This window comes from Varanus komodoensis, unplaced genomic scaffold (genome assembly GCF_004798865.1).
Source record: "Varanus komodoensis strain SLA01 unplaced genomic scaffold, ASM479886v1 scaffold5, whole genome shotgun sequence".
NCBI classification, from domain to species: Eukaryota; Metazoa; Chordata; class Lepidosauria; order Squamata; family Varanidae; genus Varanus; species Varanus komodoensis.
The window spans coordinates 13,451,020-13,476,433 of NW_025336087.1; the positions used below are offsets into that span (position 1 = coordinate 13,451,020).

Sequence of the window (25,414 nt, forward strand, 5' to 3'; positions counted from 1 at the left end):
GATACATATTGTACTTTTATATTTTATATTGTACTTTTATATTTTGTAAGTCATCCTGAGCACTTGGCGATAGGACAGGATATAAATGCCTGTAAATAATAATAATAATAATAATAATAATAATAATAATAATAATAATAATAAGTTTAGAATGGTCCTGTGAAGAAGTAGGTGGAGGACCTTCTTTGAAGTCACCCTGACAACTCCCTTACAGCTGTCCTGTGAATACCGCTGATGAATGAATGAAAATCGAATCGTGCTGCAAGTCTCTGATTGAATCTAATTACACACACACACACACATGAGAGAGAGAGAGAGAGAGAGAGACTCTGAGACTGACTGACTGCATTACGTTGAGTGTTATCAGTGCAGTGGCACTGGGCCTTAACATCTTTTTCCTGAATGATTTCCCAATTCTGTCCCCCTTCAGAACAATTACACCTGTTTTCCAGAACCAAGCAGAGGCATGGCAGAGGTTCTTGATTTTTTTCCTACTAGGAAGCCACCAATAAGCAGCTGCAACGCCCCTGGGGAGCAGTGCATCTCCTCTGTTCTTGCAAGTTCTTGCAGCACAGTCTGCTGCTAATCAGCACATGAGACTCGCACAAATGCGGTGCCTTTCCTTAACAGGAGTCTTGCTCCTGGAGCGGCTCACTGTGAGGAGCATGCAATGCTCCATTCAATCCCCACACTCTACCTCTTCGCCAGGGCTATTCTTGCAAGAGTGTTGGGGCATATACCATACCTTGACATTTTTGAATTTTGGCTGCTCTGGCCTCAGCTACTCTTCGGTCTTCATCAGATTCGTCCATTTTCCCTTCCTCTTCTGGACAACTTCCATGATGAAATGTAAACAAAGCAAATGAAGCCAAAAATCTATCTTGTTCCCTCTCAAGCCATTTATGTATTCATATACATGTATACCTATAGGCAGTGAAATATATGCACAGAAAATCCCATGTAGAAAATATACAAAATGTCAACTTCTGACAGACTGCAATGACTAATCTTTGTCTTGAGATGTTTAAAGACATTTCTTACACAAGCATGTTACAACTATTCTTTTAAAAAGCATAATCTGATAGAAATTTCCTATTGCCAGAGGTAAGATCGGTGATGCCAGATTCAAGGTTTTGCAGTGGAGCACAAGATGAGGCAAAATTAAGTTGCAGTGTATGAACATATACTTTCTTTAAATTGGGTTTATTCTTTGGTATGTATAGTTAGGATTGCAGTCTTAATGCAAATGTTTTCTCAAAGGTAAAGCATAGAGGTGTGAGAGCAACCTTTCACTGGACTTTAATCCTGCAGTGGAAGTGCAAGAACGTCTAAGACTCCCATAGGGCTTCTGTGAAAGCTGCAGCAACATTTTGGGGTGGTTGCAGTACATGGTACCAGATGATGTGGCCAGGCAGTCTGTCTACCTTTTTTCATTTCTAAGGAAATGGTCAACAAAGCTAAGCCACTGCACTCAAGAGGCTTTCAAAGCAGCTGGGGGCCAGTTGTTAAGAATGGTGCTCAGAACACTGCTAAGTGATCATGTAGATGGGTCCCTGAGACACTGTAGGGAGTGAAAAATGTGTCCTGGCGAGCCCTAGTACAGCACCTGCTTTGCATGTCAAAGATTGTGTGGCACCTGCAATGTAATCATCTTAAATAGTACAACAGGGAACGGATGTTCCCTGGAGTTTTGGAGCATTGCTGCCAGTCAGAGTTAGGCATACTTAGCCAAACAGAACCACGAGTCTGACTCAGGATTCAGTCAGCTGGCACAGCTTCATGGTTTCATATATTTTCAAGAGATATTGTTTTTAAGCTGCTTTGCGAGGGCATATCTCAGAAAACATATTAAATAAATAAATATCAACAGCCACATGTGCCTTCTGCATAAACATGTTTATCTTAAGAACTACAGGCCTCACATGCATTTTGTCTTCCAGCTAGGGATGATAAATTCATTTCAGCTCATTTTTGATCAGCATGTACTCAGTCCAGACCTTCTGACTGAACACAAACACAACGTGTGGTCAAAGTCCATATGTTTCTGAGCTTGTGATATGATTTGAAGACTGAAGAAATTGTGTATGACAGCATGCCTATTTTGGAAAAGTGCTTATGAAAAGATGTGTACTTCTGGAAAATGCATACAAATATGCTTAAATCAGTTGAAAGTCAAATGCATACATTTCAAAGATGTGCACAATAATGCATACACTTAAATATGCACATGAAAATATGCACAGATTTTTTCAAAAAGAAAAGAAACAAAGCTCACAACCTGAAACAGACTCAAGCTGGAAGCAGTATTGAGGTGGAATTTGGAGAGCTCCAGTGATCTCAGCTTTGGCTGATTTTCAGATCCCTACTTTTAACTAATCTTGCAGGCAGTTGGCAGCATTATCCTTTCCCAAATGCCAGTCCGGTGTCTTGACTAATGACTGTCTCTTCCTTCCCATCTGTCTGCTTTCCTGAAGTTAACTGGGACATTAAATACACATCCCTTTCCCAAAGATTACCACTATGACTAAACAAATTCAGACTGACCAGTAGCAGCAGAAGCTAGAGGTGGAATGCATTTTATGAAATATTTGGGTGACAAGAGTCTAGACTGGTGTGGGACATCCACACAATCTAAAGTTAAAATAAGAAACTGCAAGGAACTGAAAACAACTGAAGCACTGTTTCTGATTTATGAAGAAATGGTGATGATGAAGGGATCTCTGTAGAGATTTTGATATAAGGCAAAGCAGACAAATTTCAAATGCCTGCTTTTCAAATTCTTCACAAACTACATCTTAACGTTTAATTTTGAAGAAGTGGTATATTTTAAGAATATTCATTGGGATTTTGAATCTGTAATTGAAGCACTTACAGATATTCCTTCTGAAGCAAAGGGGACAGTGCCTTTGCCATGCACACCTAGCATATGATGTTGCCTTTGATGGATATCTAAGCAACTTTAGGTCCTGGAAGAGCTATGTATGCTTGCTGTAGCTTTTGTTTTACTGATGAAGAAACAATAGATTTGTGAAATGAAGATCACAAGTATGATTATTCATGATTAGAGATGGACTTCCGCAATCTTCATGGCTAGAAAAACACTTGCAAGTGTAAGAGGAACTGTGAAGACGCCTCACCTACCTCAGGTATATGCATTGTCAATGCTTATAGTAAAGGCCAAGCACAGGGAAGAGAGCTTTCCCTCTGCTGGGACATCCCAGCTGATTGCTGATTGGAGCTGCAAGTTTATTTCCATGAGAGAATCTGACATGTTTGATGGTTCGTGAAGGAGGGACCCAATAAGAAACCTAAAGGAAAGAGCTGCACCTTTGCACCCAAAATCCCACTTTGAGCCTAGGAACATGTGGCTATTCAGTTTGCTTATACTGACATGAAAGGCCTGAGTGGAAATCCAGGGCATATAAAACTCACAAATTGTTTAGACTAAAGGGCCAATATATCTCTCACTAACTGTACTTGTCTACTTAGGAAAATCATGCCCTCAGAGAACATAGCTTGCTGACAAAACTCAAATTTGAACCGGTAAGCATTTCTAGAGATGATTCTTACACTAAAGTAAAACAAAGACTATAAACAAAAAGCAATGAAGAAAGTGCCTGGCTGTACCTTTCCACTGCCTCTTGAACTTGCCTCATCCAATGACTCCGTTCCTCTTTGGAACTGGTATGGATTTCATACATCTCAGGTCCTGTGGATGAGGCACTAATCAGGAACATTCCTCGTTCTTCATTAGCTACTTCTCTGACAATAAGTTTCTGAAGAGCTATGACAGCTGGCTTCTGGTCCTATGCAGAAGAAATCAGAAATCACAATCTCAGAAATCAAGTTAGAGGATCTCATTCTCATTAACATGCTGGGGAAATAATTACATAGGAAATACATGATGGCCATGTCTGGATATAATGATATGCAAATACTGCTGAGAATTCTGGCTTACCATTAATGAGAACCTGCTTTTGTACACAGTCATGGCCACTGATTAGTTCCTCCCACCAGCCAGAATAGCTAAACTAATAGCAGAAACTAATGGGGAAGCAAAAGCGGGGGACTCCTGATTTATTTCCCCCCAATAAAACAGAATCTGAGGCTAAGACTTCCAATTCCAGGTTTGTTGGAAAGCAGAATCCTGTATGCAATTACTCAGTGTAAGCCCTGCTTACTTCAGTAGGACTTACTCGCAAGTGGGATCATGGCCAATGTAATTGTTGTTACTTGCTATGAAGAACATATTTAAACCACATGTGTAGATAAACTACAGAGTTTCATGAGCAGCGCTTTCTTTCAGCTTCGGCTGATCCATCAGCTGCGTCCCTACCTAGAGAACGACTGCCTGGCGACAGTGACACACACATTGGTGACTTCCCGACTTGACTTCTGTAACACGCTCTACATGGGGCTGCCGGATACTTCAACTGGTTCAAAATAGAGCTGCCAGGCTGCTGACGGGGACTCAGCATTATGTTCACATGACTCCAGTTGTCCGTCAGCTTCACTGGCTCCCCATTGAAGTCTGAGCCCAATTCAAGGTGTTGGTTATCATCTATAAAGCCCTTAACAGCTTGGGTCCTGATTACCTAAAGGAGCGCTTATGTCCATATGTGCCCGCCCGCCCCTTGAGATTAGCGGGAGAGGCCCTTCTCCGGAAACCCTCCGTGAAGGATATTAGGAGGGTAAGCACTTGGAGGAGGGCTTTCTCTGCAGTGGCGCCCAATCTATGGAATGCGCTCCTCAGCCGTCGTCATTTGTTTTTCGGTGCCAAGCGAAGACCCTTTTATTTAAACATCATTTTAATTGTTAATATTATTTATTGATTTTACATCTTTGGCCAGGATGTCTCCAATTATATTGTTTTTATATTGTTATTATGTTATTTATTGTTGTGAGCTGCCCCGAGGCTTCAGCGAAGGGGCGGCATAGAAGCTTTCTAAATAAATAAATGAGTTTAAATGATAATATTTTACAACATAGAAATTTGTGAAATTGAAGGGCAGCATATTGCTGCTTTAAATAAATAAAACAAATTTTTATCAGACTTTCGCCCTGATATAAAATGGAATAGGGATTAAGCCTGATACCAAAAACACCATCGAATGCAATTACCTAATCATAAAGCCTAGACAACTGATCACTAAGTAAATCCAAAAGTACGCTTAGCATTTTCAGACATGTATACTTACAACAGCTGCAAAGATATATTTCTGATCCTTTTCCTGTAAAAACAGCATCACATCACTTAGGAGGAGAGCTAGTATATCTGTTAAGAAGAAAGGCAAAAGATAATATGGGTTAATTTCTAACCCCAGATTGATTGAATGAATGAATGAATGAATGAATGAATGAATGAAAATAAATGCTGCTTTCATGCAATCCTAAACCATAGGTCCACTAGCTGGAAGAAGTTAGGATGTGACAGATGTGCCCCTCTGCTGACAGAGAGGAAACTCCAAAAAATAAAGATTCACCAGGGCAAAGACGATGAACACCTCCCACCTGGCTGGCTGAACTGGCAAGCCTTTGAAAGTGGTAGATGATTTACCACGATATTCCACTTTGAAACCACCTTGCCAGGAACAAAACGCCTGAGGCCTTCATGACTGACATCATAAACTTTAAGATGACATTCCAGTAATCCTTTTAAAATATATTTTCCTTTATTTTAGGACACAAGTTCACACCCTTAAGCTGAAACCTGCTGGCTGGCCCTAGAACCTAGGAACTTGGGAAGATGCCTCATACTGAGTCAGACCATGGGTTCAATACTGTGAACACTGACTGGCACTACAAGCTCTCCAGGGCTTCAGGTGGGAACTTTTGCTGACTTATCTGAAGATGTGAGGGATCAAATTCAGGACATTCTACATGCAGCACACATGCCTTACCTCTGAACTATGGCCCTCTGTGTGCTGACTTCATACAAATCTGTCATCTATTGAGATTGTTATCGGAGGCCAATCTCCAAGTACCCCAAAATCTAAAATATGATGGAGGAGTGACTGGAAGGTGTTTCTAATGGTTGCAGCTCATCGTTGGAACACTCTTTACAAGGAAATCTATCCAGTGCCCTTATCACTAGCCATTTAGCTGCCAGACAAAAATATTTTGGTTTCTTTAAAGAACTATAGATTTTGATTTCATTTTATTTGAGCCAACTGTTGCTGCTTTAACTTGTTGTGTTAGCTTGCATAGTTTATTCTACTATTTAATGAGTTCTTTAAATGGTGCTTTCTTACTACTTTTTAGCCTGGAAACATACATTTAGGTGCAAAGTACAAGACAGAAATTACATCAATGAAAAATACAATGCTTTCACTATAAAGTGTCACGGGAACTATAAACCAGAACTGGATTTTTGTGGGGAAGGATTGGGCAGGATCCAATGAGGTCCTTCTGTTGATGCAACTGGTCACTTAATGGAACTGCTTATGTTAGCTGAACGGAGAGGGAGCAATTCCTCCCTGTAGCCCCCTGCACACTTGCAACGTATGTTCTGGAGGGTCAGGAGACCATCCAGCACAGATTTGGGAATAGAAGAGAGGCTCTAGTTGAAGGAGAGAAGGAGAAAGTCCCTGTGCTTCTACTGAGCACTATTCAGTTTTCATACTCAAATTTTTGCACTCACAATGTATTATGTTAAGTGTGTCTGTCTTTTGCACCAGGCTGCTGTTGGCAGATCTTGGGGTTCTAATAAAAAACAACTCTGATGTTTTCCCAAGAGGATTGCACTGTGTTTTCTACTAAGTGTATCTTTTAGCACCCATATGCAACAAAAATTTTTCTTCCACACCATTATCTCAGAAAGTGGCATATTTGAAAACGTAATCATGCTATACTTTGCAATTTTGTCACCAAAAACTGCAAGCACCTTTGAAACGTCCTGTAGCTGTTTTCCAATAGACTAAGCCTTCATGCAAAAGTGTCCTCTGTTTCTTGATCAAATCCTGCTTCCTGAAAACATGCCCATTTTTCAGCTTTGTGTATGTTTTGTTTTCAATCCTATTAAGAATCTCTAGCAATTTTTGCTTTTTCTCATATTCATTGACTTGCAAATCAACTGCTGCAATCATTTCTTTGATTAGGCCAAGGGCTTCACATAAGTCTCGATGTTCTTCAGTTCCTTCTGCATAAAACCAAACAAAAACATTTAAATAATAAGAGACAGCATTCTTCTGAAATTTTTAAATTTTTAGAAGATTTTAACAGGAACATTGTTTTCAAATGATTCTGTTCATGATTCATGACCCATGCATTTTACCACTGAAAAGAGACACTAAATGAATCACTCTGAGGACTTTTGGCATGTTTTGAGAGAGGAAGGCATGAACAAGGAAATCTGTACTATAGTCTGTATTCAAAACTGCAAATCTATTATATGACTAAAATTATGACATTATTCTTCTGGATCCTGAACACCAGCACCATTATTAGTAGGTGTGTAGGACACCTTTCTAACTGTAATTGAAGCCCTGTCCTTGGCAAAATATTTATACAGGTACACAGCCCCTAAACCACATGTTGGCAACAGTGGTTCCATGACTGGAAGCAGCCCTTGGACTAATTCTAATATCTCTGACCTCTACCAAGAGCATCTGTTCCGTGCTTGGCAGCCCACTGGACAGGAAAGAACAGGGAGGGAGGGAGGAAGAAGAGTATGGCAGAAACTGAAAATGAATTGGCAGAAAGAGAAACTGAGTGACTCTGGGCTTTGAGCCTCCCTACTGCTTGCTTCAGCCCCACCTGCTTCCTCGACGCAGCTCCCAACAGGTTACCAATGAAGCAATACATCCTTCTACAGGAAAAGAGGTTGATCACCCCATCCTAGATAATGCTCCACAGCCATTTTTCCTGCTATAAACTAACACTGCTCCTCAGGCGGAATAAGAAAATTTAAAATATGCCATTCTTGATGAAGTGCACTTACAGGCTGATAATTAAGATCTAGGTACTTAATTATCTAGAGGACTGCCAATGGGCCCATGCCTTGGGCTGAACAAGCCCCTTAAGCTTGAGTACAAACCTGATAGCACAGCACGTGGAACAGATTTCTTCATTCACAGACCATGAAAAAGCCAGCTAGGCCTATCAATATGTGAAAATGTAATTGATTCCATAAAGGAAGATTGGGGGGAGATATTTTTTCATTTACAATATGAGAGAAATGAAATATACCTTTGGTGCCTCCAATCTTATTCAATGAAGTAAACCTTGAGGATTTTTTGTGAAACATTTAAAAAAAAAAAACTGCTTACCTTTGGTATACTGCAATATTCTTTCTACTAAAACAGGGTACTTTGTGATTCTTTGAGTGACAAGCAGAATGCATTCTGGGATTCCTCTCCGCCGAGCCAAAAGGTTACTGTTACGTAGCTTTAAACATAAAAAGATTTTTTTTAAAGACAGTACTTGTTTTAACGTATTTAATAAGCTGTTTATGTTTGAGCTCTTTGCTTTGGTGGGGAAGGAGGGTCCTCTATTTTTCTCTGCTTTATTCTATTTGATAGGAAATCATCATTCTGTACTTTGCCACAGTATTTGGCTGCCAAAAATAAGCTAACTACTATACCAATCCAATTTACTGTGAATGACCTGATAATTTCCCCAGCCAATGCATCATGAGTCTGCAGTCTCCTCTGAATATTTATAACAGTAAGGAATCACTTGTAGAATACAAGTAGAACATTTATATGAACAAGAAGTGCTGTGATACCCATTCCCATTGGACACATGAAGAGCTGGATCAGGCTGGATGTGCTTAACTATTCTCTTGTTCGTGACATTTATTTAATCATCCCGGCCAACAGAAAACAAGGTCTTCAGTTGATTAAGGGCATAACATTACTGAATTGATCTCCACTAAATAGAAGCCTCCAGTTCTGAAAAGAATTCTATGCACTGCCAAACTGCCACTACCAAAGTGGAGGTGCAATGGAGCAAATTTCACCTCACTCTCTCCCTTTACACTGACAGGGTCTGCACTATGTGCCAACACATAGTGAGTGGCTACCCACCGTGGTGGCCTGTATGACAGCAACAAGCCAACATGACAGCCCGTAGGTTGCTCTAGAGGTTGTTGCATCCATAATGGATCCTTGTGTAATCTAAGCCTAGGCAACTGACCCCCCCCCCCCGCCCCCCGTTAGTGAACTTATTGGCAAGAGCTGTAAAATCCTTTTGGTGCTGCTGCCAAGCTTGCCTGGATGCCTGCCAGTGCCCAAGAGACGCTTGAAGATGACTGCCCTTGCCTTGCTACCCTCCCTGCCACAATCCAAGCCATTTTCAGTTCATCACAAGTTTACTGTACATCCCTTTTGTTTCCTGAGACCACAAAATCCAGACTAACAGCAGACGTTTGCATTTTCCATTTGGACACCACTGGCAGCTCCTTCAAAGTGCATTTAATTGGAGGGTTCCCAGTGGCTGGAAGATCATTTTAAACATTCACACATGAAGTCTTTCTCAAATAGGTTCGTTTTTTAAGCCACAGTTGCAAAATGGTATAAGTTCACAGTGTAGTGTATGAATGTAGCAATATGGAGCAATGTCCTTAGTACAAACAGAAGGTAACAGTCCTGGACATCACTCCAAAGAAGCTCCAAATAGGATTTTTTTTCCTTTGATTTCTCTTGGCAGTTGTCAAAAGACAACCTGACAATAGAAAGCAAAGGTGTGAATTATTCATGCTCACAAAAAGGGGGTGGTATGATTTTTACACCATCTGTGGTTAGATCCTCAACATCTGGGGGGATCCTGACAGTCCACTGGCTGGTGCACTAGGTGCTGTGGAACGTGCAAAATGTGCCCCCTCTTCTTCAGAAAAGACGTTTTAATAGTTAGCCTGAACAACCTTTTGTCCCTGACAAAAACCACACATTCCCACCTAAGCCACATTTCAATGAGATGTAGTTGGCATTCAAAATTCCCTTTCCCAAGAAAAAATGAAGGTACACCTCTGTATTTCCTCAAGAACCTAGAGTCTCAGGAAAAGTGCAAAATATGCCTCAGCCTATAGACTGTCAGTACAAAAAAGGTTGAGGAATGTGCTATAAAGTGGATATAAAAGTGGATTTATTTTCCCTATTTTACAAGTAAAAATCGCTCTCATCTTTGATGTCCCTTGATGGATTGCCTTTTGACAGCTGTCAAGAGGAAACAGAACAATGGATGTATAAAAATATTTGCAGCCTCCTTGGGGCAATATCTAGGGTTGGTACCTGCTACAATTTGGCAGGGGGTACACTCCGGGACACTGCCCCAGCAGAGCTTCTTAATCCCATATTTGCATAATTGTGAGCCTCCACAATTGTGCAAGTGTGGGTAATTTAAGGGGGGTCATGGAAAACAACTTGTTTGAACACATTTCCTGTGCAAATATAAAAATAAAACATTTTCCAGCCACTATAGTCCCTCCAAGGTGTAGTTGGGGCCCTCGAAGGGCTGTCAATGGCTGATTGCAAAAGCTGGCTGTCAACTCAGGTTTTGTTATCTCTAGAGAAAAAAAGGGTAAAATGCAAAAAAGCCACAGTAAGCTGCAAAAGGCTCACCATCTTGGCAAGGAAGGGGAAATAAGTTGGTCTTGCTGCAGTACCTCCTCAGATACTACTGGGAGGGCTGAAGAGGAAATAACCCACCATAAATTCAATCAACTGTTGGTACACCACAAGCTCTTTGGCCCACAACCAACCCACCAACCATGCCAGGGTGGGCTGACATTAGGTGCCAAAGTGCCTGCTGCTTTCCACTGGATGGGTCTCCAAGCCTGTGCCATGGAATCACACTGCCAGGGTCTGGGATGCCTTTGGATCCAGGAAATTCTCCATCTCTTCTCTCCTTTTCCCCCTGTTAGCACTGCCCTCTTCCCACCCTCCACAACCCCCTCCAAGATTGCAACAGTGCTCTTGAAAGGGAAGCTATCGTGGAGCTCACTGCAGCTCTGTGAGGAGCATTTGCAAATCTCTCTTCAGATTTTTCATCCTGTGGTTGTAGGAATGTCTATAGGAGTGGCACAGGTCCCACATATATCCCATGTCCCGAGGATGCCTTATCAGGGGGCTATAGAATGGGAATTACTGTTGCAATCTGAACTGGTTCCATTTAAAATAATTCAAGGAAAATGGGAAACAGGTCTCTTTTTTGTACTAAACTTTGTTTAGTTCTAGGCTTTAGACCTCCCTGCTGAGAAAAGCAAGAATGATGAGATGTCTTCAGGCAGATCTTTGGCATTTAAGCTGATTTCTTTCTAAAGAAGATTTAAATTGGTTGGCTGCTGTCTATTTCTCTTATGCTTCTATGCATCGGTTTTTATGTTATGTTTTAATTAAGGTTCTGTTTTTAACCTGTATTTTATTATTGCTAGCCACAAAGAGCACTGCTTTTGGCAGAAAGGTGGAATATAAACTAACTTACTACATAAATCAAAGCTCTATAGAATGCTGTGAGCCCAGTTTTACAAAGGAAGCTAATGCCACAAACATTCTATGCCAAGAGTTTGTGTGCCCACAAAATTCAATTCATTCAAGATGATTTGCTATTTTAAAAGTTACCATTATAGAAACTTTAATGATTACAACGACAATGCTGCCACCAATAGCAGCATTTAATATTTGTATGGTTCGTCCAAATGTTCCAAGTGTTTCACTTACACTATCCAGTTGCAGTCCTTAGAACAATGTAGAGCAGTATTATTATCCCCAGAAAGCAAATGGAGGAATGAGGCTGAGAGAGAGTGGTATGCCTGAGGCTAGCTAAAGAGTTCCTGAAATTCAAACCAGGGACTTCCTCATTCATAGCTCCATCTCATATGTTACACCAGATCTCATGTAAGTACATTTCTATTTAAGATGCATCCAAGGAATCCTTCCTACAACTCTCCTGCTATTACCAACTTACTTTGATGAAGTTTTGAAACTTTTTATTTTGCTGCAATTCTTTGAAAAGGGTGACTGCTTCCTTCTGATGACTACAAAACTCCCCGTATATGGACTTCATTTTGTTTGCATTCTCTTCTGAAAACTGATAAAAAGCAGAAATTAAGAAGAACCATCATGGAATATCAAATGTTTTTACATCAAATGTGTTGGCAAACCAAGCCTTGTTGCAATGCTGGCATCAGTCTATTGATTGATCTTTGAAGTTAGCCGAAGAGACAAGAAAATAACATACCCATTTGATACAGTCAGCAATGAGAGAGAATGTGAGCAATACCAAAAAGATGCGTATTTTTTAATTTTAGAGGTTTGCAAAAGGCCTCCAGAGAGAGAATTTTGCTGGGACTGAATCACAAGTTAACAGTCAGCCAAGATTAAGCAAATTCAACACTCATGGTTAATGTCCCTTTCCAATGAACAAGTACAGCAGTACCTCGGCTCACAAATGCCTCAGTTCACAACCAAATCGGGTTGCAAACAAAAATGTCATAAAAATTTTGACACAGGTCACGAACTCCACTTTGGGTGGCAAGCGCAATTGCAGCCATCTCCCCACCCCACCCCCGAGTGGGGAGATGGCCATGATTGTGCTGGGGGTGGGGGAGGGGATGGCTGTGATCTTTCTTGCACGAGCGCGCCCGTGATTGCGCCCGTCTTTCCTTCATGAGTGCAACCGCAATCTTGGCCATCTCCCCCCACCCCAGCATGATCGCGCCCATCTCTCCCCCCAGCGTGCCCGCAATCGCGCTCATTTCTCCCCTACCCCAGAGCACCGGGATGACAGGCGCAATCGCAGTCGCGCTGGGAGGGGGCGGGGAGATGGCCGCGATCTTTGTTGTTCTTTGTCACTTTGCTTCACATTTTTCTGATTTAAAAAGTGGTTACAGAACGGATTAACCTTACTTACATTGAACCTTATGGGGAAATTTAACTTGGCTCACAACCAGTTTGGGTCACGAGCAGAGTCCTGGAACAGATTAAGTTCGTGAGCCAAGGTAGCACTGTATGTATTCGGGAGGAGCACAAGAATAGCAGCACAATGTCTTGCACTGGCACTGCTCTTTTGCACACCACACACCACTGCTTTCATGCAAAATTTAGACTTTCTAATGCGGTACTGCCGATTGTCTTTGCATTTGTGGGGCAAACTGTCACTTTTTCTTCCAAATTCAAACAGCTGAAACCTTGGTCTACCTGAAGTTGCTCAGTGCTACATTAAAGGAACGAGTGTGAGAATGAATTCCCTAAAGCAATATCAAAGACTTTTGGTGAAACCTTAAACATTCTTCTAAGGAGTACATCCCATATATGTAAATGTTCTGAATAAATAAATTGACTTCCTGACTGTGAGACTTGCTTCTGAATGAACATGTATGTGATCACACTAATAGGATTAAATACAATGTTGCACTCACCCTATAGGACTTCCCCTTGCTCTGTTCCCCTCACAGCCCCCTACCTATCCTCCAAATCTGCTCCAGAAAGTACTCCAGATCCTCCAGAGGGAACATCTATTTTGCCAAAAACTTCTGTTCCATTGGCTGATGCTGGGCTTGTTCACAGAATTAAAGATCCTGCTATAGTTTATTTAAGCCATAGTTATTTGTGGAATTCTGAATGCTCAAATTACAACTGCAGCCTGCAGAACAGAAGCCATCTTTTCTCTTTTGTAGACATGCGATGGCTGGAAATGTACTTTTGTTCAGTGCCTTACCTGCTGCACAAGGATGTCTCCAATTCGGCTGATAACAAAATTTCTATCACTTCCTTCCTGAGCGGATTCCTGTCTTCTCTCCTTCATACTGTAGAAGAACTGCTGGTGAAGTTCTTGCAGCTCATCTAAACAGGGGAATATCTTGTCTACAGTGCTATGGTCCAGTTGGAGTTCTTCCTTCATTCCTTTTCTGAATATTTTTGACATAATGAACAGGGTATGAATGTGATGCACTTCTGTTTGCATCAGCTCTGCAAGGAAGAAAAGGAAAGCACTGACAAAATAACTCAGAGGAGAATCTCATATAATAATCATGAACATGTTCTCTAATACTTAGGTAGTCAAAATGGTATTCTCCACACACAAGAGAGAGGTTTCACGTAGCCAGGGAAAACAAACAAGTTCTGCAGAACTATAAAAATTGGGTTGGGGCAAAATACCCTCAAAAGTGTTTGGGGAGAAGAAGAGGCCAAAGAAAAGAGAATGTTCAGTGAGCATGGAATGCTGAGTGGCCACTGGAAAGAGGAAATAGGGAAAACAAGACAAGGAGAAGATAATCGAATATCCTGGAAAAGCTTCTGGCTTACAGAAACATTCCATGTTGTAACATTTTGCTCCTGGACACATCATGTTGCCCTTACTAGAGTAAAACCCCTTCAAGATCCCCATTAAACCACATTTAACAGTTTATCACAACTGACTTACAACATACATTCACACATCATGACAATCTGCTAATAAGCAATAAGACATGGATGGCTGGTTGTTCTACAAACAACCCAGGGTACGTCCAACAGGTGACTGGGCTCACCATAGATGGACTGTCCCACCCTCAGTCTTCCTGCAGCATCTCAGCAGAGTGCAGGATAGGACTGCTTGCCCTCCCCCGCTACAAATGCAAGTCCTTTTGTAAACTGCTGCAGCCTTTTTGCCACTTTTCCATTTTTTCCTTTTCTCGGAGATGGCAAAAAGAAAAATCATATCCAAAATGTGCAGGGGTTTTCTTCATTTTTTAAAAAAACATTAGTCAGACTTGTATAAATACACACTTGCATGGTACTAAAATGACCTGCCTCCGAGGCAATGTCTGGAAAGTAGCTGTGGCTACTGAAGTACATAGACAATCCTCACAGGCACTGAACCTGAAAGGCTGAGGAGTTTATTTCTGAGTTTGGTTTCTCTTCACAGCAGTAAAAAGCAAGCTGACAAAAGAAACCAAAGCACAAGTGATCTTTATTTGTAAAAATAGGATGATGCTAGATACCTCCTTTGCAGCGAGATCCTCAAGGGGTTTGTTTTATTTATTTAATTAATTAATTTAAACAACTTATAGGCCGCCCCATCGCATGAGCCTCAGGGTGGCTTACAATCATAAAATCATCAAATAATTAAAATACATAAAATAAAATAGTGGACCCAGCCTGGTCAATTTAAAATAAACCATTAACAGTTAAAATAGCGTTTAAATAAAAAGGTCTTGGCCTGGCACCGAAAAACAAATAATGACGGTGCCAGGCAGACCTCTCTGGGGAGCTCATTCCATAGGTGGGCGCCACCAAGAGAAGGCCCTCCTCCGAGTACTCACCCTCCTAATATCCTTTACGGAGGGTTCCCGGAGAAGGGCCTCTGCCGCCAATCTCAGGGGACGAGAGGGCATATATGGACGAAGGCACTCCTTTAGGTAACCAGGGCCTAAGCCGTTCAGGGCTTTGCAGGTGATAACCAGCACCTTGAATTGGGCCCGGACTTCAGTGGGGAGCCAGTGGAGCTGATGGAGGACTGGGGTTATATGAGAACAACACCCAGTCCCTGTCAGCAGCCTGGCAGCTCTATTTTGCACCAATTGAAGTATCCGGACCATCTTCAAGGGCAGCCCCATGTAGAGTGCGTTGCAGAAGTCTAATCGGGAAGTGACCAATGCATGTGTCACTGTTGCCAGGCAGTCGTTCTCCAGGTAGGGACGCAGCTGATGGACCAGCCGAAGCTGAAGGCAAGCGCTCCTGTTTCTTTATGTTAATGCTGCTGTTGCTGCTGCTGCTTTGTGCCTGGCTTTTCCACCCTTTCCCAAGATTTCAGGAGCTCCTGTATGTAGAAAAGTTTAAGCCAATTCCCTTTTATGGGAGCCGTCATTATGTTTCCCTTTAAAGGGTCCCCCACCCATGGCTCTCTGTGTTCCTTTCACAGGGGCACATGCATTCACACATGCTAAACTGGATGAGCTTGGCAGGAGTGGCAAGGGTTGCTTGTAGGCTTGTTTTTTCTGCTCTTGCCAATAAGGTCGCTCAACAGTTTCTGGTACTCACAATGGAGACAGTTGCTCAGGACTGGATGCCCTGATAACCAGTGTAGGCACAACAGCCCATAAAACAAGCCACAGAATGTCAGGCTGGCTTGCTGCCCATGAACAAGTCACCCTGTAGGAAAGCGTTCAGGTTTGCATGATACAACTTGCTTGTGTTGTTCTCTTCTATCATAACTTGACATTCATTCATGACTTGTCGTTCATGATGGCTTGTCATGTCATGTGAACCCAGTCAGAGACTTGCTGACACGGACCATGAGTGCAGAAAAGACAACATGACATTTTCTACTCCCATTTTCTCAAAAGTGAAATGCTTAAAGCAGAAATAAGATCTCTGATTTCTGACATAACATGCACTTTTAATTTAATTCCACTAGTGATCCCACCATGCTTTATATCTTCATTTCTCTCCAGCTGTACAGAACCTTAGATGGAAATTTGTATACTAACCAAAAATCACATCTTGTCGTTTGATAACATCCTTTTCTTGTCTGCTACAAAACGAAGGGTCCACAACGAGACTCCATGATTCTGCCTCAAACTCTGAAGCATCAGTGCTCAGGTCGCTCCACAAAGAGGCATCAACATCATCTGTAGCAGCAGAAGAAACATTTTTAAATGCAGCAGCCGCACAGACATGAACTCATGCAAGTCAATGCAGACATAAAGTTAAGAGCTAGGGGTGGCTCACACGCTGTATCAAGCAATATTGATGGACCACCCAGGAGAAGCTTGCTAAACAAACATGGATAAAAAGCTTACATATATGACCATTAATTCCTGTACATGTGGGTTCATTTACATCTTAGGTATGAAATCCATCACACACACACACACACACACACACACACACACCCCTTCTATCAGAGCATACCTATTTTGAAAGTGGAGATGCTGAGATTAAAAGGCTCCCTGAGAGCAAGAATGACACAGCTAGTATGCTTTTAGTATCCTTGCTGCAGCATGCTACTGAGCTGGAGAAAGCTGCTGTAACAGGTAAGAAAGCAACAGTACTGCAAACACTGTTCAGTACCATGTCCCTTCACCGGGTTCTCTGCTGGAGGATTCACTAGACCAGTTTTCATGCCCTGTTGTCCTTGCAGGAGGAACGGAGGCAACTGTCTTTGGGAACCAGCTAACCCAGAGCTGGGTGCTTTGGGAGGGATCTGATAGTGTACTCTCTCACTGCTACTGTTGTTACACTAACAGAAACCAACACTTCTCTGTTAATTGCACTGGCTAGTGCAGCATGTTTTCCCGGTTAGCAAATGCTACTGATGTTGTGCAAGCCCTGGTTTCTGCTAATTCAACATAATAGTGTGAGCCGGAGTACCATGTTGGACCCTTTCTGCTGTTTGCATCACTGCAAATCATCCTACAACTATAATAAGGACAGGTTTTAAGAATAATATTCAAACTTTAACAGGCTTGCAAAATACCTCAGATATCCCACAGAACTCTGGTCTCTAAAGTTTTGCCCTTATTTATCAGACAGTGCAGATGATGACAACAAATAATGACTATTTTTCTTATTTTCTTTTATACTATTTAGGCAGGTTTGCACAAAACAACATGCCATTTTTTAACCATTGTTGGTCTGTCTTATTATCTGAGCCCTGTCATCGTATCGCAGTGTAGTATGTTTGGTCCTTAGAAACCACAAACAGAAACAATGGTCTGATCTATGGTTTCCCCATACCATCCTGGCTTGTTGTGTCATTCAAATCTGGAAAACACGAACCATTGTGGTACCAAGATCAAACAGAGAGCTGCTTAGCAAGAGTGACTGCTGACACTCTCGTGAGAGAGCACCACTGCTGCTTTGCACAGCTGCCAGATGTGTCTCTGCTCTGGCCTCCTCCTATCCTAAAGGGCTCCAGCTGGGTGGTGCTGCAGAAAGGAGCAGAGGTGCTCAGCTGAGTCCCCTGCTGCTTCTCCACCTGTGTGCCCGAGAGAAGCCCCTCATGTGCATTAGCTCATGCAGCAAGAATCAGCTGGGCAGTGGTACCTGCCTGGGGGCAGCCAGTTCTCCTGCTAGCCCCATATTCTTGCTCCTGCTTGCAAGAGTGAGAAGGGGGCAAGTGCCGCCTCCCCCTTACTGCTCCCGCGTGCATGAAAGGTGCTTGGGTGCACATTCGCTTGCAGAGGCTTCTCTTCTGAGTGGGAATGAAAAAGGGGGCAAGTGGGAGAATAAGCTGAGCTGCACTGTGCCCAACTGAGCGTGGCCATGCAGCTGGTGCTCACCCCTCCTACTCCCATATGTGAGGAGCTTCCCAGTTCACATCCACCCCACCCTGCTTTGGCCTGAGCACGCCTCTCTCTCCTGGTCCAGCAGTCTCTTCCCAAGCAGGAGGAGAGGGTGCCTGATCGGCTCCCCCATCTTCTCCGTTGTGCTTCAGGGCATGAGTCCTGAATGGGCAACAAGGAAGGTTTGACAGGTGCGGCAAGACAAACCTGGCATGTGATTACAGCTGCCAAATTGAGGGGCTGTATTCCTGCCACATGGAGGACGTGAGAGAACAAGATGGTGGGGTAAAGGAAACTTACCACCATGAGCCCGGTTGTCAGACACATCAAGGTAAGAAACCACCAACCATGATCACCACACATTTTTTGTACCATATGAACCTTTCCCTTGTGAGTAAATTAAACATGTTTACACATCACTTGACTCATGCTTAGTTCCTGGGGTACCTTCAAGTATAAAAGAATCAACAGGTAGAGCTGTTCCTATGGATTGCAAAAGCTCTTCAGAGTGTGATCTGGATCTCCAGCTGCTGGTATCTGTATCTGACTCCAAAGATGACACGCATTTTCTAAGTGTAAAACAAAATCACACAGGTAAGTGACTCACTGAGAAAGGAACACGTTTGCTACAAGATATCAGAAAGCACCACCTACCTTTCAAAGCCAGTGCTTGGAACACTTTTGGATAAGGAGAGCGGTGGCTGCAACACATCTTTTTTCAAGGCGGATAATCCAATGGGTGTAGAAGGATGCGTTGTGGAGAACGTTGGCTGAGGAACGTCTCTGAATGATGGATCTGGAAGATCAGCATTTCAGACGCTGGACACTTCTAACAAAGTCCTTCATATCAATGTCTTTAGGTCAAGTGGTGATGGTGAAGCACCCCAACCATGGATGGAATTAGGATATTTATTTTTCGATTTATATCCTGCCTTTTTCCTACAAAGGGCTCAAGGCAGTTTACATCATTCTCCTCCTCCATCTTATCCCCACAACAACAACCCTGTGAGGTAGGTTGGGCTGAGAGTCTGTGACTGGCCAAAGTCACCCAGTTGGCTCCATGGCAGAGCGGGGACTCGAACCCAGATCGTCTGAGTCCCAGTCCCATGCTCTTAACCGCTACACCACACTGGCTCTCATATAACAATGTTGTTAAATCTATTCCATGTGTATTTCATAGATTGTTATGATGTTTCATTCTGGCATCTGTTCACTTAAGTAATATGATTTTTATACAAAAAAATTGTCCGTGTATGCAAATGCTGACCTGTGAGTTTGTGCATTAGTGCAAGTGAATGCTTGTGCAAATCTCCCCTGAGAAGTAAATGACCAATTCACAAGTCTGTGGAATCCACAGGTTAGTTTCACAGAAACCTGAACTTAGTTGAATTGGTTGCAGATTTTTCCAGCTTACCTAGCTGGAATGTCAAGAAATTGCTCATGCTCACCCAGTGCAAGTTACAACCTTGTTTCCCCCACAAGTCACCTCCCTCCCATGAAATACTGCAAATTCCTTTGGCAATCATACTCAGACTGCAATTCTCTATCCACCTACACGGGACTAAGCCCTGTTGAACTCAGCTGGACTGATTTCTGAGTAGACATGAATATTCAGTTTCAACAGTCTCTTGCTGTGTTACTGAGGGATGTGCTGCTCAAGAAAAAAAACCCAAAACGGCTCGGGCTGATCAAACTGGCTGGCCTTGGCCTATGCAATTAATTACTATATCAGTGCAAGCATTTTACAGGCTTAAATATTCCTTTGCAAAAATTGCTGTAGTATTTTACAGTGGATGAATGGTGCTAAACAGTGAAAAACAACTTCTAGCATCCGTGGCATTAATTAGACCTTGTTTTTAAACCCCATACATCCTACATAACATATATTTTATAGGTTAATACATCTTTTAGAATATACTTTCAAACTATTTGAATACACCTTGACTAATATTGTTATCAGTTGCAGCACAATTAAAACCTTAAAGGGTTTACACCATGGGTACTCCAACTATGGCCTGCCGGACAGATCTGGCCCGCCATGGCCATCCATCCGGCCCGCACCGCTGTTCGCTGCCCGTGCATGCGCTTGCTGTGCAGGTGGGGAGGCAGTGGCTTGCTCACTCAGAGAAGGTCTCCGAGCGAGCGAGCCGCCGCCGCCACCTGCCTCCCATACGCATGCGCTCGCTGCTGCCTCACAGGATGGGTGGGGAGGTGGTGGCTTGCTCACTTGGAGGTGGTTTTGGACTCGCTGGGAGATCTCTGAGCGAGTGAGCCATTGCTGCGCATGCCCAACTGCACCTCACCGGCCCACACCCCCCAGGCACCCCCACCTCACCAGCCTGCGACGGTCACCGCAGCCTTTCGACTGGCCCCTATTGAAAAAGTTTGAGGACCGCTGGTTTACACTTACATTAGTGCTTGCTTTAAAAGACCACATCCTCAGAAGTGCCTGCCTTCCTCATAGAGTGGCTTAATTCATGGTTTGCTCTTTATTTGTGGAAAAACCATGGTTTGATCAAACCAATAATTCATTAATGTAAATGTGCTGGGGAGATGCAGAAGGGAAGCAGGTGCATGCATAGGACCCAATCATATAAACCATGCTTTAGAGGCCTGTTTGAATGCAGCCTCTGAAAACTTAGCATGGTTCAAAGTTAAACACATATAAGGAAAATGATATAATGGTATAACCTCAGTTGTTCTAGTTCAATTTGTTATTGTCTTCAGTGACTTAAATCCAGAATAGCCACCTACAGATTTCCTCTGTTTAGGAAGGGGAGGAGTGATCTTCAACCATTTGTTCCTCCTTGCCTTCTACTGTGCCTCCCCAAAAGCTGCTCCAGAAGCTCAGGGGGCCTGGAAGAGCATAGCAGCTGGCAGTGAAGATGCAAGGGCCAGTCACTTTATCTCACCTCCCCCCCCCCACCTCCTCCAGTGGAAGCCTCTGCTGCACCTTGATCCATTCCATAAATGTAAGGAACCTAAAGTTCAAAGAACTGATGCTTGGGATCTAACATGGCAATTTTAGCTGACTTCAGTGCCCAAAACAAGAAAAAATATGGAGGTACACAGATAGTTCTACTACAATACTTACTCATCTGGACAGCTGGTGTCCTGTTCTTAATGTGACATCTCTCTTGGGATTTCTGGTAAAGAAGAAGGATTTTCTATGAACATGGACCTTTGGTTGCACAATAATCTAACACTATTTTATTTTTAAGATACCACACATCATCTGTATTTTGAGTTATATGTAACCAAAACTCTTCACACCCAGATGATCATATTCCACATAGTTATCTAAATCAAGAATGAAAGTTACTGCTGCACTGTCGATCCTCTACGCTAGCCTTCACCCTATTGGTGCCTTCCAGATGTTCTGAACTTCAGCTTGCATCAGCTGAAGCAATGCCTGCATAGTTATATATGAAACTAGCATGTTGGGTCACCTTTGCAAAGCTGGAAATGCATGGACCTGCAGCCGGATGGATAACCACAGATGGTGGGGGGGGGGAGCAGGAAATTTGGCCCAGTGACCTTACAGGTCCCTTCCAACTCTACTCCCATCCCATCCCCTTTCAGACAGCATAATTAATGACCAGGATTGCTGACCATAGAAGTCTAAAACATGTGGATGATACCAGGTTGCAAAAAAATGCTCTACAGACACACTTTCACACAGACACTTGTTAAAAGTTCAGAATGTGACTCTTAGGGGTCAGTTAGAAGTCTGTTAGACAGTCAGTGGAGTATATCACTTCGAAAGTTGGACTGGGACTCAGGAGATCCAGGCACTGGTCCTCACTCATGCAATCCCATGCACCTTCGTTCAGAAGCAGCTCCTCCAGTCAGGAAGTCAACAGGGTGCACTTCCCAGTCAGGAGTTTCGCTTCTTGGGTGATTTTGAGTGAGTGGCTGGCCCTCAGCCTAGCCTACTTCACAAGCCATTGTGAGGATGAAGTGAAGATGAGGAGGACCCATGTAAGCTGCCTTGGGCCCCATGCAACAGGGATAAAGGCAGGCTATATATGCAATAATAAATAGATCACAAATGAAATTAAAGTGAATGGACTGCCTCCCCATCAAATGCTACCACACCACAGCAGCCATTTAATGCTGATGCAGTAATTAAGGCCATTATAATATATCTATATCATTGACTTATTTCTGTTGTATCGTTATATTTCAATTTGCATTCAGAGATATTATGGAAACGGTAATATGCATACGACCCATGCATGGGTTGTGGCTGGGGAACTGAAAAACAATATGGAAAACTCTGTTGAGTGGAAGTCTTCCTTCAGTGTGTCCCTGGTGTACACAAGGGGGCGCTCTTTCCCAAGGTTTTTCTTCATAACCTTGGCTCAGCCACTGAATTTCGTAGAAGATGGGAACATCTTGGGCCTTTATTTTCCATTAACCGTTACTCTTTTTCTTGGTCACCACAGATGGAAAACACGTTGACTCAAGCCTCAGTTTCCAATCCAGCATGCTTCAGAAGCAACCACTTGGCTTCCATGTACAGTTTATGGTGACCAGAAAACTTACACCAAGGCCCACAGAAGGTTGTGTGAATAAGCCCCATCTCACCCTTGCTGAACTCACAATTTTCCCCAAGAAATAATGAGAAACATTTATCAAAGAAACTGCAAGTCAGTGTAAAAAAATGCAAGTCAGGCATGATGCCCGTGCAGAACCACTAATGAAAATACGTGACCTTCAGGGCTGAAGAAAACCAACTGAATCCTGTCAAACAGGTGTAAGCAGAAGAGGACTTAGAAAACTGATACATTTTGTTTCCCATACAATAGCTACTTTAATAATCTTGCATCACCAAAAGCAATGCCTCTGTCTTTCTACCAACGAACAGTGCCTACTCACTTGAATTGCACTTTCAGTCATCATTACCCTAACATGATGCACCCTATGAAACACAGTTGTTTAGAGACGATTCAGGTCATGCTGCCTGGAGCTTGCTGGAATCTGTAGGCCTTTTCTGCTGTTCAAACTGTAGAGGATTGCACCCTTAACTGTCCAAACCCTCTCACACCATGGGTGACATAAAACAAGGTGACAGCAAGGAGGATACCAACATAAAGCAATGTAAGAATGAGCAATAATATCTCTAGGACATTTTAAAGCTTACCTTTGTGCATGCAGGAGCACAGTCCTTACAACTTTTATGCAAAATTGCATTGCAATCTGCAAGAAAAAGGGAAAAAAGAAACCTCACTTAACAAATGTAAGATATTTATTTTAAGATAAATCTAATGACTGCTTTAAACTCTTCTCCAGCTGTGATTATGGATAACTTCCTCTAAAAGGGGCAAGCAAAATTCACCTGAACAGGCAAAAAGTACAGATTGTATATTCCACTCAACACTGAAAGAATTAATTAGGAACTCTATGTCCAGTACTATACATTAGGAAAAGCAGGTGGCTGCCACCAAGTATAACAGCCCCTTGTCTCCTCCTCACCCCTCCCAGTAATATTCAGTTCAAGTCGACACATGTCTGTCCCCCGACATGGAGTTTCCCTGCTCCATACCAGCAGCAGCCAAGGAAGTGGAATGGGACAGGGAAAGCCCCAAGTGCAACGAGGTCAAGCCACACGTCTTCTTTAGCTGAATGTTACCAGGGAGATAAGGGGAGTGGCAGCACCTCCTGGTACAAGGTAACTGGGTTCCAGCTCCTTCCTGGTAAGACCTTCTAGTGGTGGCCAAGATAGGATAGGAGCAAATTTGTTTCCTTAAATTCATATGCTCCCCTCTCGGGTAGAAAGCAGATGAGCTGAATGACCTGAGGATTCCAAGTAAAGCGGGTGAGGTTGATGAGAGGTGATAACCCCTGTCCCCAACCAACAGGTTCACCTCCCTCAATTCTGCCTTCCCAAGACACTTTCTCTCAATCCATGCTCACTTCTGGTATTGGTACCAAGCTGGGAATAAAGGGAGCACAGGCTACGGAGATGAAAGTTATGGGCATGTGTGGTGGTCATGGTGGGAATTTCTAGAACTTCTCACCCATGTTCCCTCTTAAAAAGGTATATCCCCATTTGGTGACCTGCCACTGCTGTGTCAAGTTTAGTTCTATTTAGGTTTATACAAATTAAGTTGCTGTGAGAAAAAAACAGCTTCTATGAAGTTTACAATTGTTCTAGACACTTGAAAAATTAGAACATGTTTGATGTATAATTTTATGTATATGCATCACAGGAAGGCTAATAAAATTTATATGGATGCCATTGTGAAGTAAAATATTTCACTTCAAGATAAAATATCGGAATAGAAATTAAAAAGATTCAGACTTGCTCATGTTTAGAGTAGCCCTACTGAAATCAAAGCAACTTCAGTCAATTATATCTTAAATCCCACTTATCCTAATGGTTATGTTAAGCCTGAATAAGTCTGGCTTCAACTCATAGAATACATGCAACTTTCTGTAAGAGATCTGTGGATGTCAAACATCTAGACAACAAAATATAGCTACTTACAAGAACATTGCAATGACTCTTTCCCTAGAAGTGGTTTCTCACAGGAGAAACATGGCATTACCCCTGTGAAAGTCCCATTAACAAATTGGTGTTTGTTGAGTTTCTCCTTCTCTTTGGCATCTTTATTTTTTGCCTTGATAGTCAGAATGAAAAAAAATAGTAATAATAATAACCAGGTTATTTAGCTGTCAGAAAATATTGCAATATTCCTATATAAATATTCACAGTTGCATTCTCCCTAGTCATCCACTGCCTGTTTCACAAGAAACAGGAAAGTTACTCCGATCTTATGAAATCATTCCACTGTCCTGTCCACATTGCAGATCAATGTCCCATAGACAAGCCCCCATTATAATTTTATAGCTGTGTCTTCAGTTCTACCCAGGTATATGGTGACTTTCTCAGATCCCACTTCTTCCACAAAATCTTGTTTGGGAAACCCTCACTTCACACATTCCATATTACATTAACGATGCCACAAGAAAGAGGTGTGTGTGTGTGTATAAACAACTTTAGCCTGATAAAATAGCCACCTCTATGTTAGAGACTAGAGAGCACTGTAATAAAGGCAGCAAGTGTGTTTACTGAGTGAGTGTGGGGAATGCTTCCTGGAGGCTGCCTCATTTGCCTTCAGAGATGTCAGCCATTCGATAACTCTGACCGGCTACATATCATCATGACGACACCCTAAGAGATCCCTGATGGGAGAGGATTAC

At 42.6% G+C, this 25,414-nt stretch overlaps 1 protein-coding gene across 3 annotated transcripts in view; it reads right to left on the reverse strand.

Moving 5' to 3' along the window:
- ARHGEF28 (Rho guanine nucleotide exchange factor 28) overlaps positions 1-25,414 on the reverse strand; it is a 168,178-nt gene that overhangs the window by 38,143 nt on the left and 104,621 nt on the right. For all 3 annotated transcript variants that reach the window (XM_044446481.1, XM_044446480.1, XM_044446483.1), the window contains 13 exons: positions 24,699-24,831; positions 23,352-23,407; positions 21,300-21,351; positions 18,860-19,001; positions 18,653-18,774; positions 16,409-16,549; positions 13,657-13,907; positions 11,905-12,027; positions 8,268-8,385; positions 6,884-7,138; positions 5,199-5,275; positions 3,628-3,806; positions 746-834 (listed from right to left, as the gene is read on the reverse strand). In XM_044446481.1, the coding sequence (XP_044302416.1) occupies positions 746-834; positions 3,628-3,806; positions 5,199-5,275; positions 6,884-7,138; positions 8,268-8,385; positions 11,905-12,027; positions 13,657-13,907; positions 16,409-16,549; positions 18,653-18,774; positions 18,860-19,001; positions 21,300-21,351; positions 23,352-23,407; positions 24,699-24,831 (1,738 nt within the window). The remainder of the gene's footprint in view (positions 1-745; positions 835-3,627; positions 3,807-5,198; positions 5,276-6,883; positions 7,139-8,267; positions 8,386-11,904; positions 12,028-13,656; positions 13,908-16,408; positions 16,550-18,652; positions 18,775-18,859; positions 19,002-21,299; positions 21,352-23,351; positions 23,408-24,698; positions 24,832-25,414) is intronic.